At 46.7% G+C, this 14,518-nt stretch overlaps 1 protein-coding gene across 3 annotated transcripts in view; it reads right to left on the bottom strand.

The window, feature by feature from the left end:
- LOC102576062 (sushi domain-containing protein 2) overlaps positions 1-14,518 on the bottom strand; it is a 31,687-nt gene that overhangs the window by 8,283 nt on the left and 8,886 nt on the right. For all 3 annotated transcript variants that reach the window (XM_059713302.1, XM_059713304.1, XM_059713303.1), the window contains 8 exons: positions 13,394-13,595; positions 10,848-10,933; positions 9,867-10,135; positions 9,060-9,203; positions 7,326-7,481; positions 5,985-6,233; positions 3,856-4,128; positions 3,131-3,313 (listed from right to left, as the gene is read on the bottom strand). In XM_059713302.1, the coding sequence (XP_059569285.1) occupies positions 3,131-3,313; positions 3,856-4,128; positions 5,985-6,233; positions 7,326-7,481; positions 9,060-9,203; positions 9,867-10,135; positions 10,848-10,933; positions 13,394-13,595 (1,562 nt within the window). The remainder of the gene's footprint in view (positions 1-3,130; positions 3,314-3,855; positions 4,129-5,984; positions 6,234-7,325; positions 7,482-9,059; positions 9,204-9,866; positions 10,136-10,847; positions 10,934-13,393; positions 13,596-14,518) is intronic.

Below are 14,518 nucleotides of genomic sequence, written 5' to 3'. Positions count from 1 at the left end.
GGTATCAGTTTTGCAGACGCAAGTGTCTGCTGATAGATACGTCACTATTGCTGGGTAAATCCTGCAAAGGAAGCATTCTGGCAGAGTCTGAAATCCAGGTAGTCAGATGGTGCTCGTGCCTTTCCAGTACTTGCATTCCACATGGATGTTAAACTTCGTTCTGCTCATAAGAGGCCTGTGCTGCCACTCTGGTTTGTGTGCGGCAGGACTTGTCGGTATTGACAGCTGTATTAGGACCATGAGGACTGGTCCATTCACTGTTCAGGAACTAGTCGATGATAAACTTTTGTGCTTTTTATGTTTGTGAATTCATAAAATTATAGAAAATGAGGGTTGGGAGGGACCTCAGGAGGTCACATCAAGTCCAACCCCCTGCTCAAAGCAGGGCCATCCCCAATTATATTATCCCAGGCAAGGCTTTGTCTAGCTGAGTCTTAAAAGCCTCCAAGGATGGAGATTCCACAACATCTCTGGGTAGGGGAGGAGACTTGGTTTCGAGAATTTGCTGCCGTCACTTAATTGCTGAATATTTGCAAAGAAAGGTGCTCAGGCTTTCAAGTGACATGTTTACACCTGATGCTTTGCTGGGTGGCGCTGGTGCTCTGGAACGGCGCCACCCTGTGGAAGTTTGACACGTGTCCTAGCTGTGACTGACTCCCTTCAGCTTCTTTTTGAGTACAAGGACGAGACGCTTTAGCACCGGACCGTAGATAGTATGGGGCAAGTGGCAAAGATAAATGATGTTAAGATGGTGTAGGCTGGAGAAGTGAAAGCATTCCCTCCTCAGGCCCAAAACAGGAAGAGAATCTCACGAACAGAAGTGGAGACCATGTGCAAACAATCCCTGGACAGCTGCACACGGGGTGCACAAGCACCATGAATACCGGGCAGTCATTGACTTGGTGATTTTGATGAGCTGATACCCAGTGCACTCATGAGTGGGTAGAGGGGCTGCCTACACGGGCCTGCTTGGACACTGAGGGTATGTCTACACTGCTTCCAGCTGCACTAGGGAGACCCGCACACTCATGCTCTGCACATGCCGATTTACAAAGAATATGATGCTGCTGCTGTTAGAGGGTGGCTGGGCACAGGCCCGCAAGCAAACCTGAGATGGAAAGCCTGAGAGCATGAGCCTGGGCCCATGCAACCAGTAGCTCTGGTAGCTTTTCCAGTATGTGGTTAGGCAGAGCAGGAACCATAGGTGGGGTGTGTGATTATAGCAGCACTCCCAAATCAGTCTGGGAGTAGTGTAGCTATGCTGTAAGAGGCACAAGCAAGTGAGGGTGAATATATTTTAAGGTGGCTTTGAAAAAGGAGAGCAAGTGAGATTCAGAGAAGCAGGGAAGCTGTTGCAAGTGGCAGGAGAGACTAAGGCTAAGAATATTCTGAAAACATGCAGACGGATGGAGGAGGCTGCATCTAGGTATGTGGAGAGAGAAAGAGGCAGAACCACCGCTGATTCTTACAACAGGATTTCACCTGCTGCTCCTATCCTGAAGCATTTGTAGCGTGGCTGAAGTGACATTAGAAAAGCCTAGTCAGACTGCTTGTTCTACAAAGCTGCCACATTTTTATGTTGCATGGTTACTACAGCTGTGGGGCGAGGTGGGCACACTGGAGGGGAGGGACAGAATCCAGCTAGATCTAGACAGGTTGCAGAGGTGGGCAGATGAGAATAGGATGGAGTTCAACACAGACAAGTGCAAGGTGCTACATCTAGGGAGGAGGAACCAGCAACACCCCTATAGGCTGAGGAACACCCGTCTTGTCAACACGGTGCCAGAAAGGGATCTTGGAGTCATTGTTGACTCCAGGATGAACATGAACCTCCAATGCAAGGAAGCTGTCAGTAAGGCTAGCCGCACCTTGTCATGCATCTACAGATGCATCACAAGCAGGTCCAGGGAGGTGATCCTTCCCCTCTATGCGGTGCTGGTCAGGCTGCAGTTGGAGTACTGTGTCCAGTTCTGGGCGCCGCACTTCAGGAGGGATGTGGCTAGCATGGAGAGGGTCCAGAGGAGGCCACTCGCATGGTTTAGGGGCAGTGGGGCAGGCCCTGCGAAGAGAGGCTAAAGGGCCTGAACCTTTTCAGCCTCCACAAGAGAAGGCTGAGAGGGGACCTGGTGGCTGTTTACAAACTCACCAGGGGGGACCAGCGGCAATCGGGGGAGCTCTGCTCCCCTGGGCACCACTGGGGGTTACTAGGAGTAACGGCCACAAATTGTTAGAGAGACTGTTCAGGCTGGACATCAGGAGGCATTACTTCACAGTTAGGGCTGTCAGGCTTTGGACTGGGCTCCCAAGGCAGGCGGTACTCTCTCCTACCTTGGGGGCCTTCAAGAGGAGACTGGACAGATATTTGGCTGGGGTGATGTGATCCCAGCACCTGTTCTTGCCCAGGGCAGGGGGTCAGACCTGATGATCTGTTTAGGTCCCTTCCGGCCCTAAGTACTATGATAGTATGATACAGCATGACTCTACAGACCAAACGAGTGATGACTTCCTGTGCTTGAAATCTAAATTGGGCATAAGGCAGCAGGGTAACAACAAAACAGGCAGGTACTTCCTTTGTGTCTGGAAAGCACCTAGAACTCTGTTGATGTGTCGGCATCCACATGGTATATTTAATTAAAAAAACCTGTTACGTGATTATTAAGGTAACGAAATAAGGAACTAAAAATTAAGCCATGCTGATGATTAAATGTGGGTAGAATCTTAATTCCATTTTCTGTAAAAGTTTTTAAATTGCACAATGCTTTTTCCACTATGGTTATTAATGTGGTAAGAATGAGTTTAAAACCATATTTTAGAGCATTTACTCAGGAAGCATTTGGCTTGAATTCCTTTGGGCCATAGGTTCTTGTGACAGGCCACTGTGTTAAGAACCAGGCCCAAGGGTGATCATATGCACAGCATATATGCTTGGCAATATTAGACACATTTGATAATAGAGATAATTGACAGCTCTTCTGAATTATGTCTTTGCAGTACATCTGCTTTCTAGTTTTCTAGCTTCTGTCAACCACTACTTCTCTTGCTGTGGTTTTTTGGCACTGCTTTTTCCTGAGATGGCCATGCCTGCATGAACAGTTTGTACCCACAGCTGGGGACCCTTTAGAAAACATACCTGTGCTTGGCAAACAGCTGGCTGCATTCCCCGACCAGGTCCCCGTCAGCTGGCAGGATCTTTCTTCTGACCCAGCCAGGCTGTACCCTTGATCACAGCTGAAGCGGATAGTTGAGCCCATCAGGTAGTTTGTCCCTTCCTTTCTGCCCTTGGCAGGGTGATCCAGCCAGCCGCAAGAGACCACTAAGGGAAGAGAGCTATGTTATGAATGCCTGTCAGACTCTGCCTGACAAGCTGATCCCACAGCGAGTCGTGTGGTGATTTAAACATAACTGGAAAAAGGGCAGGAGATTTTAAGTCGAATAGAGCTACCAGAGTGAAGCAGCGTACTGGCCCTAGCCACCTGAGTGTCTAGGATGGAGAGGGACCTGTAGAGCAGCTCTCTGTTTGGTCTCTTTTTTCTGGGTTGCCCTTCTGAGGCAGTAACTCCCAACGTGTCCAGACACCTAGCACTGGATCTGGGACTCTACCCTGAGGGCCAGATTCCTAAAAAGTAGGCATTTGACTTCTAGCTGTGGTCCCACAGTGCACAAAGCACCTTGGTGCAATAGAGGATAGTTCCTCCTGGTGAGACTCTTTCCTTCCGCCCTCTCATCCTCGGGAATTCACATGCAGCTGCTCCAGATCTTCAGGGGTCCCTACATCCTGAATGGTGGCGGGGAGCTGCAGTGATAATGGATGCTGTGTCCTCTGTCCTGGTGCTGCCCTGATCAGGGCTACCTCACCTGGCTGCAGACTCTCCACCAACGCTTTGTGGTTCTGATGGGAGATTCTGGTAGCGTTTCCCACCTCGAGGCTTCTGGTTGTCAACACATCAAACCTGCAGAAAGGGTCTGAGTCGCAAAGCCTGGCCATCTCTGGCACCAGGGGGTCTGTAGGGTCTTCATGAGGAACAAACACTGGTAGGAAGGAAGAGTTGTGCTTTGGCCCATAGAAGAAGGTGTTCAGTAAGAACTGGGTGTCATAAGTGAAGAGAGAAGTTTCATTGCCAACAGCCCCTAAGGAGACAGAAAGGCATGTGTTATATGTGTAAATTTATCTACAGCACAATTAAGAATGTGCTTTCTCTTATAGCCAAAATCATTCTCTGCATAAGTTTCAATGTGAGGCACCGTAAAATACACACGGGAAAGGCTGTTAATGGAAGTGTTTTATAAATTTTATACTATTTAAATACCAGCACTGTAGTTGAAGTTAAGGTTATGTGGGACCCTTTCTTGTAAGGCCTTTGGCATATTCTTGTCATCGTAAAAATTCCATTTTTGGAGTTGAAACTTTCCAGGCTTGCTACTAATCCACAATATATGTTAGGAAAAAATCAGTTCTGTGGTAAAATCAGTGAAGAGGGCTTTTTTTCCTTACCTGTAGTTTTAAAGAGAAACCCAATACTTGGTCCTAGCGCTGTATGCTCAGTAATTACCTGTTGGACAGTCTGACTGTGAGTTGCACCAATCAGATATGTCACGTAAGCATGTGTCCTTCCCTCCTCCCACCCCCCAGATGTCTTTCTCACCCAGACTGTCCAGAACAACACCATCTTCTATTCATTCATATCCAATACCTAGAGATGATGAGACATATTAGACTGCATCTAACTCATCTCCTTCTTTGACAAGATTATTCCCCTTTTTAACATTTATTGTTATTTAGTATTTGTGTTGCCATAGCCCATAGATCAGTGCTTGGTTCAGCCTAATTATAAATAGGCCAAATAACATTTCTACCATTCTCCAGAGAGATAAATGCAAAGTTTATTAGATGTCTGTTGACATCACAGTGATAAGAAGTAACTTAGAGTTTATCAAATTAAACCAGGGATTGTCAGCTGGGGGTACGTGTACCCCCAGGGGTACTAGAGAAGGCCCTATGGGGTACACGTGGGCAGGTGGGGTGGAGCGCTGCCACACACCATCCTGGCACTGCCTGCCTGGCTGGATGCGGGGGGCAGGGAGAAGGTTGCACGCAGCAGCTGCCACCTCTCCGCCTTCGGCTGCGCGCCACCCCCTTCCCCCCACCTCCCTGCTCAGTGTCTGGCCCCCAGGGGTACACTGACCCAAAAAGGTTGAAAACCTCTGAATTAAACATTCAAAAACAAAACCTCCTTGGAGCTATCTCTTTGCTCTAAGTTTCTTGGGGTGACCTGTCTTAATGCCTGGAGAGATGGAAAGCTTGTTGTAGCAGGAAGGGGTGTGGCTGAGCTTTGCTTGATAAAGGCCCCAACAAGTGGCAAAGTGAGGAGGTTTTAGGCCACTATCCCCTGACCTCCCACATCCTCCACCCCCAGCATCATTTACTCTTGTTGGCATTTAGGCCAGAATGACTTTGTGCATTAGAGATGCTTGGCTGGGCATTTCCATGGAATGGAAGCTGCCCTCTGACTGTTTTACCTAATGCAAATGGTGTGTTTGCAGCCTGTGAGTCTTCAGCTAACACAACCTGGTAGGTGCTAAAACCCTGTCAGAAGTATGATGTATCTGAATGGAATCATGGCTCGCATCCTGAGGAAAGGGGGTGACTGACCCTGGAGTTGTTACGTTTCTGTGGCCATTCATTATTTCCTGCTGTCTCTTGTTGGGTGTCCAACGCTTCAGCATCCCAGAATGCCAGGAGGTAGGAGATGAGCCCTGTCTAGGGACAACTGCAATGAAGGAAGCCCTGTGGTGCTGGTTACAGGTCTGCCCGTGTGACTGCCCGTTCCAAGCATGGGAGGAGGCGCGCGCCTCTGCCTGACGGGCACTTCAGAGAAGAGCTCATTGTTCACTCTCTACAAATAATAATTGGCTTTGATTTTTTTCTGAAGTGATTATTCAGAGAAATGAGAATGGAGTAACTGGACTGAAAACCCCGCACTTACAGTCGGCTCCAAATGCAAACAGCTGCTGTGGACTGGCATCAAGCGGCATGGTTGTCCCATTTCTGAAGGTGTACTCATCCCCTGGGTTGTCGTTCATTACCCCCAAGAGGCCCCGGGTCTGATTCATGAATTTTTCTGGCAGCAGGACTGTCAGGCTTAAGAAACCTCCTCTGGCTCTCACTTCTACCCCCGCCCCTGAGGAGAACATCACAGTGACGTTCTGACCAGCTGCAGCATAGAGAAAGAGGCCTGGAACAGAGAGAGAGATGGCACACGTATGACTCTGCAACAACCACCCCATTATATAATGGCCACAGAAAAGTTCCCCCTGAGGGAAAATTACCAGTTCCACAGTAGACTTCCAGTTGCACCTAGATTGTGTGTTAACCTGCTGCAATGGGTAACCAGATGGTCTTGACTGCGGAGTACACTGCAGTAGTAACGTCAATACATCATATTGCCTCATAGCCTCTCCTTGCAGAGGATTAATGAGCGTGGTCATGGGGCAGGCTGGGAGATCTTGGGGCATGGGCAGGGGAGAAGGGAATCGAGTGTTGGCTACCCATTATATTTTGATTGATGTGTCTGATCCTGGCCCTCTGGGACAAAAGTGGATGGAGGAGCAAGGAGCTCTCACTCGCTCCATTTTCCTTCATGTGGAGGCAAGTCTCTGTTCCTCCATGAGTCTCTGGGGACACAACAACTCACCCCTAACAGGACTGGGGGAGCAGGGGCCTGAGTCCCGGTTCCTCTGCTGTCACCTGCTGAACAGCAGGTACCTGCGTGCCCTGCCTGCACTGCAGGAGGCTCAGGGAAGGGCTGTGCTCTCTGAGGCACTACTGCCATGCTTGGGGCCAGTCCAGACACGTGTCACTCTGGGGCAGAGGGAGTGACCATGGCTGCACAGAAAAAACACCATAGCCCTACAGGCTGGTACGGCTAGGGGAATCAGCCACTTGGCACCATCAGGAGTCCCAGCTGTAAGGTACAGCTAGGATGGAGTGCCTTCGTGGTGACCCAGGCCTCAGCACTTTTTGCAGCTGTTTGGGCTGGTGCCCATGCCCTGCTTTGGCCCCTGCCTTTCTTTTTAGCTCCCAGCACCCTCATCCTCAGAGGGACAGGTTAAGCAAGAAAACACATTAGTTGGGATGCTGCGGGCCAGCCATGCTTGCTCCTCATATCATCTCCACAGTGAGTTGCAGGTGCCACCTTCACCACTGATCAGGGATTGAAAAGCATGTACATCCAGTGCGACCTTTCACTGCACAAGGGTCAGGTAGGACTGAAAAGGTGACCTCAACAAAAGCAGAGCTGGGGCAGATGCCCATCCATCAGTCTGACCTTTCAAATCCATCCAGCTTTGCTCAGAAAAGTTGAGCACCTCCTGGTTCAGCAGGACCTCCAGGGCCGAGTACTCCGAGCAGCGTACCTCGATCACGTCAGAGTTACTCTCCTGCATGGCCACAGCAGACAAGCCTGTTACCTGTGCCACCGTTCCTTGCAAACAACAACAAGATCAAATAAAAACAGTGCCCCAAGTCCTGTGCGGAGCACGCTAAGTGTCCCCAAAGTTGCAAAATATGAGTAAAAATTATTACATATAATCAACATTGATTTGAGGTCTGTCAAGCTTAGATTTAAACACACAAAAACCTTCCTTCTGCTACTAATATTAATCTATGTTCAGGCTGAACCATTAAGCATTCAAAAATCAGGAAAGTCAGCCCTCTTCCCCAGATCTCAGACTCCAATGGCAGGCATAGAGCTAAGCCAGAAGAGTAACTGCAACCCCTTACATGTGTGCAGTCTTTGAGCGGAGCCTCGGACAGCTGCAGCCAAGGCAATGTATTTGTTAAGGAAATTATGTAGCTGAAAGGGCTGGGGAGGAACCAGGACCAGGCAGTGCCTCAGCATCAGTCCCATCCAGAATGGGCTGCTCCTGGGCTCTGTAGGTCTGTGAAGGTTCTCGTCTATTCTTAAAGGTTTTCCTTGGCTCTCCCAAGGGCCTATTTTCCCCGCTGCTGGTTATTAATGTTAAGAGATCCTAGGTCTTGTTCAGTATAATCTTTCCATCTTCTCCTTGGTTGTCTTTGAGATCAAGCACCATTGGAACTAGCTAAATCTCTCCTTTGGGGGCCAATCTGTGACGTGGTATTGTAACTCTAAGTCCCGCTTGTTATATGTCACTGTATTTACTTTACCTGGCTCTTCACAGGCATCCCACAATTCTCTCTTTCTTTTTTCCACACCTGATTTGTTCCTTCCTGGCCCAAAATTTCTTCTCAGTTCTTTATTTTTAAAGGCATTTACTTATGTCGTATTCCTTTGTACTAAGGGTCCATGTTTCACATTCATTTAAAGCAGTAAGTCTTACAATGGGCTTTTTTGGTATATCTGATCCTTGTTCTTTTTCTGTAGCTGTCTGGAGCTAAAAATTCTCTGCATAAAAGGATAAAATAGCATTTCTGCCCTATACCTTACTTTATTCCCTTAACAGATTATCATTAATAATTAATGACCTGAGCTATTAATGACCTTAGCTTTTAATACCCTAATTTGCTTATATTGATGTAATTTACTGCTAGATGGGCTTGTCCAAAATGCTTTCACTGCCTTATTTTATTATCTTTCTTGCTGTTATGTTCTGTTTTCCTTGCTGCTTCAAATATCCAGCCATCCTTTGCTACTATATCTCCTCTCTTTCCAGTGACAGCTAAATCAGCTCATCATATCTTATCACACAAAAGGCTGGTGCAAGCCATTTAGAGGGTGAGAATTTTGCCCTGACCATGCCACTTTTTGATAGCCTTAATTCTGAATTGATGTTAGATGGGGCAGAACTATAACTCGCATACTTTACTTTTTAAATCTCATACAAAAGTGTGAACTATCCTAATCATTTTATCAAGAATCCTGACTTTTTTTTCTGGTAACTTAAGAGTTGAAGTGGGGCATGGGGGAATTGGTTAAGGACGAGGAGAAGATAGAGGTCTGGCTTCCACATTCAAAACCAGACCAAACCGTCTAACCCAAGAATTGCCTTTGTCAGCACTGCTGTCTCTCTCACCAACTTACTGGTGGGAAGTCTGGTAGGCTGGGTCCTCCCTTGTACTCTTAGAGATGTCAGATTGGACTCCACCAGTGTGTATTCACCATGGCCCTTGAATGTGAAGTTCAGCCCATCGAATGTGACGAAGTGTGGGTCCCCAAAGGCAGATGCTGCATCATATACATGAGTTAAGCAGTTAAACAAACCCCAGGAAATCAGGGATAGTGATATGCTCTGGGTTTATGAGGCACAGCCATTGCTGTGAGGCTGCACAGACTGGGGCCCAGGACAGGTTCCTAAGAGTATAGTGCCCTTCACCCTGCCCCTCCACCCAGTACCCCGGCTGCAGACCATTTTGGTTTCTTATTTAAGTAGAAGTAGTCTAGTCCCATTACAGCCTACCATCCAGAGAAAAATTAGTCGGTGTTATGCACAAGCCGTTCATGACCCTTTAGGAAAACCAGCCTGTCCAGGCCCTGGGAATGCCCAGGACCACATTCATGGATGCCTCCCTGCCATAGGCAGCACTCTTTCAGGGCACTCACAGGTGGCAAAAAGCACTGGGAACTGTCTGGCAAACTCTGCCTTGTTCCTAAAGGCTCACGCGGAAACCCAGAGTCCAGGATCCCTGGGAGCAGAGTCGAAGTGCAGCCCTTGCCATTGCCAAAGAAGCCTTGTGGCAATCTGTTGGTGGGCGCTGGTGCTGGGGCCCTGCTGGCCAGTTCTGACCGGCACGTTGGGCTCCAGACTCTGACAGTGCTGCTGAGACCAGATGGGTAAATCCCCTCTCATGAAGCTCGTTCTCTGAGACAGAGGGTCGGAGAGGTCCTTACCAGCTCGAGGGGGGCGGTAAGTCCTGCAGTCGCTGGAGGGCCGGCGCTTCATGTACAGGTGGCAGTTGCCAGACCACAGGCAGCAGTAATAGAAGCTGATGACATCGTAAAGCCAATGGGAAAGCCCAGGAATCCTGGGAGGCCTTTTGAAAGGTGGAGCACCCCAGTCATGGCCTCGGTCAGGTGTGCTGCCCCCCGTGGAGTCCCCTGTGAGGACTTGGGTACCCGTGGAGTCATAGCAGCACTGCTGCCCAGATGCGTACTGGGGGCTGCAGGAAGAAACAGGATTCAGCATTTCACTCTGTAAGAAATGTTTGAGTCTGGAGCTCAGAAGGACTCTCTAGTTCAGGAAGAGACAGAAAGGGATGTTTCTATTGAGCTCATCTGCACTGAAAAGTTGAACTGGATTAAAAAGAACTGATTTTAAATTGATCTAATTAAATAGATGAAAACAGCAGCTTACAGAATTAAGCTAAATTGATACAGGCAAGGCTGAAATAATTAAATTGTGCCTGCGTTAGGGTTTTATACTAGATTAATTGTAGTTAATATTTTTAAAATGTATTTAAACTGGTGCAATTATCTGGTGTAGACAAGGCTGTAATGACTTGCTCTCAGCATAGAGGAACTACCAACGAATAGGAGAACAGAGGCTACTGCTGCAAAAGAGTTCAGGATCCAGGCAAAAAATATTCTGTGTGCCTGGAACATAAATAAGACCTAAATTGCACTTAAGCAAGCACTGGGTAAGTAACTTAATGACACACAGAACTTCATGTTTGGGATGGCAAGGAGGGAAGAGCTGTCCTGCTTGGTGTTTAACTGCTGCTAGCAGTAAAGAGTACACAGCGCATGTTCAGGAAAGAAGCCTGAGGATTTTCCAACATGATTGTAACAGCTTAACGGCAACTCACATTTAGGGTCTCAAACAGTTGAGCACTGTTCTATCAAATACTAGTTGAGAGAGAATGAGGTCTCTACCTGGCCTGAATTCCCCGTACACAGTGCACAGCTCCAGGATGGTAAGTGCATTCGCTTCCCTTTTCAATGTCACACCCGTAGTCCGTCTGAAAGAGAAAAATGTTTGTACTTCTGAAGCATCTTGTTTTATGTGTTTTCTGTTTTCTTTCTTTTTTGGCTTTATTTTATTTTGTTTAATGGCACACAGATACGCTGGATGCTGGTCATAACTCCGTAGTTCAGATTAACTACCAAAGGCCTTTTATAAATTTTTTTTTACACCATCTGATGAAGTGAACTTGGGTTCACAAAAGCTTGTGCTTTCACTCTTTCTATATATATATCTTAGTTGGTGTGTGGAGGTGCATATCTACCCTGCCTTCTTATTTGACTCCTGTGCTAGTTTTTCACTGGAACAAAGATCAACATGGGTTTTGGTCAGATTTTTTGTGAGATAAATTTAGGCTACAAGAAGAGATTCCTACTTGAGTTTCAACTATGTAAAATAAACAGTTTTTAGAGCATCAAACAATATGCCATAATTTTCAACCACGTTTTCCATATAAGTAGAACACTCTACAAAGCCACAGGCTTAAAAGTCCATTTTGCTTCTTTAAGATTTACAGAAGAGACATAAGTTGTTTTTTCTTAAAAAAACAAAAAAGGTATGTGTATTGAGAGCTTTGGCTTGTGTCTTACATTAGAAATTAAAATTTTGTCTGCCATGGAAAACTGAAAGAAATAGAAGCATAGTTTAAATTCAGAAGTTGTGTAAGAGCAGTTGGGAAGGGAAAGAACTTTTGGTCAGGCTGTTAAATGTTTTTTGCATTCGACTTAATAACATACCCATCTGATTTTAGGGATGCGAGTTCACAACATAGCCAAGACAATTAGGGGAGCTTCCAGCTGACCCAGGTTGGCACCTATTTATGGTTCTCTGTATTGAAACAGTGTTTCTAATCGTATTTTTCAGGTCTTCCTCATCCATCATAAAGAACCCTCCTTTTTTTAAACCCCATAGCAGCCCACCTCTGTTGCTGCTACAGACTGTTCTGCTAGCACCACTCATTCGTAAAGTTACCCAACCCTTCCTGTTATCAAACCCTAGGAAATTATAAGTACACAGAGGGGGGAAATCTTTACCTGGTTAGGCTAAACATTCTTTATTATATTTGGGCGCCGCGCTTCAAGAGGGATGTGGACGACCTCGAGAGGGTTCAGAGGAGGGCCACCCATGTGGTTAGGGGCCTGCAGGCAGAACCCTACGAGGAGAGACTGAGAGACCTGGATCTCTTCAGCCTCCTCAAGAGAAGGCTGAGAGGTGATCTTGTGGCTGCCTACAAATTCATTGGGGTGGGTAGCAAGGAGTAGGCGATGTTCTGTTTACCAGGGCACCCCTTGGAGTAACTAGAAACAATGGCCACAAACTGACAGAGAGCAGATTTAGGCTGGACATCAGGACAAACTTCTTTACGGTAAGGGTTGCCAAAATCTGGAATGGGCTTCCTAGGGAGGTGGTGCTCTATCCTACCTTGGGGGTCTTTAAGAGCAGGCTAAACAGGCACCTGGGTGAGGTTGTGTGACCCCAGTGCTCGTTTCTGCCCAGGGCAGGGGGTCAGACTTGATGATCTGCTAAGGTCCCTTCCAACCCAAACATCTATGAATCTGTGTCTGCCTCAATTCAGCTGTTTCTAAGAACAAGGATACAGAAAAATATTTTGCTCAGGTTAAACTTGTCTTTGACAGCTCAGTCTACCCCCACCCTTTGCAGGCAAAACAGTACATGTGGCAAAATAGCTGTTGTCAATTAGCCTATTTCAGTCTCCATGAAAGTGCACCTGAAGATGGGCAAAGTTAGCAAGGGTTTCCAGTAAATGTATCAAGTTGAGAGGGGTGGTGGTGGTATATTGAAAAAATGGCAAATGTAGTCCTTATATTTGGAGGGGGTGGGATCATGTGATTATGGACCCAGTGAAGTAACCTCAATAATTCACAAGGTTTTAGATCTGATTTTGAAAGAAAAAAAAATAAAGATCCTGGAAGTGAATGGAAAATGGGATATAATGCAACATGGATTTACCAAAGGTAAGTCACACCATACTAATTTAACTAAATGCTATTTCCTTGATTTTAGACAAGCCAAATGTGATAGCTATGTTCTATATGGACTGTCGTTACCAGACTGGGCTAAAAAAATTGTTGTGAGTAAGGAACTAGCTAACGGAGGTGGGGGGAGAGACAGTAAGCTCTGCTGTAAAGAGAAATAGGGCTATTGGGATAGATGGAGTTTACTAATGAATTCCTTGCAGTTCTATCTTGTGGCCCACCTTTTTGAGTATTTTCATTAACATCTTTGGCATAGAAAGCAGGAAAACTCCTTATTAACTGTCATTTTTTACTCATGTGGCCTGAATTAGCCTCTTCTTTGACCTCTTGCCATGACTCGTATGTAATTTCAAATGCAGCTTACTTTTATTTCATTTTAATTATAAATACTGTTTGGTCTGTAAAAGCTCCTACATGTCCTGGCAGAAACACTTAGATGCGTTGCCCTGCTGCTGACTTACGTGGAACCTGCCAGTGTCGGCCCTTGCCTGTGCCAGCGTGCAGGGACAATCTGCTACCTCCTCCAGGAAGTTAGGGAGTCTCTCCTCTTTCAGGTCCCACTTTACACACTTGTCTGTTGCCCAGGCAGCTGCATCCTTCCTGAAGTCTTCTCCAAGGTGCCAGGCCAGGGCATGCTCTGAGCTCCAGAGTGCAGGAATGTTGCTGAAGAAGACAGAAAAATACCACAGTAGGGGAGGCGTTATGAAAACCCTGACAGGCCAAAAGTTTGGTTTGATTATAATGGCTGCTTCATTAATTTCCTGCCAGTTTTTGCTACCACTTTTCTACCTCAGACTTGTAGCAACATCATGCAGTAAGCAGATAAAGAGTTATAGAGTTTATAGTTCTGGATTAAACTGATTTTAAAGAGCAGTAGTCTAATGCTGAAGTGAGTAAATGCCCTTCCTGGGAGGAGATTGCCTCATGGTAGGTTGTTCTGCTGGTATGGTGTTTTGAAACTGTTCTGTGTCTGGACACACGTTCATTGGTCTGTAGTTGTGGCAGACCTTTAGCTTGTTGGCTGTAGCAGGCTCTGGCCTCTGTGTATCATGACAGTAGTCCTCAAATACTTGAAGGGCTGCCATAAAGAAGAGGGAAAGTGTCTATTCTGTCTTACTGAAGAGAGGAGGAGGTGGACTAATGGCTTGAAGTTGTAGCAAAGTAAGTTAGATTGGATATATGGAGAAAACTTCACCGTTAGAATAATGAGACAGTGGACTAGACTGGCTAGGGGAGCTGTGGATTCTCCATGACCAAAGGTATTCAAGAAAAGGTTGGATAGACACTGGTTGAGGGGGATCTAGGCATAGTAGGTATGCTTATGTTCTACCATGGAGATTTCCCATGCTTCTGGGCATGGCTGGTTTACTCACTGCCCAGCATCTCTGGCTTCCCAGATGCAGGGTTCTTCTCTAGATTGGCTAATGTGTTTTGCAGAGGGCTCCTGTAGTCAGTGATCTGGGTATTAGGATCTGATTGCCTTTGTTAGTGGCACTGTCTTGTTTAGTCAGCTCACCTCACCATCACCAGCCTTCTTGAGGAGCAGGTGGGGATTCTCTCCTGACATCTTGCTGTCCAAATAGAAA

The sequence above is a fragment of the Alligator mississippiensis genome, chromosome 10 (genome assembly GCF_030867095.1).
Source record: "Alligator mississippiensis isolate rAllMis1 chromosome 10, rAllMis1, whole genome shotgun sequence".
In the NCBI taxonomy this organism is placed as follows: Eukaryota; Metazoa; Chordata; order Crocodylia; family Alligatoridae; genus Alligator; species Alligator mississippiensis.
Note: the sequence above shows the minus strand (reverse complement) of the source record. Positions and strands in the feature narration are given on the sequence as shown.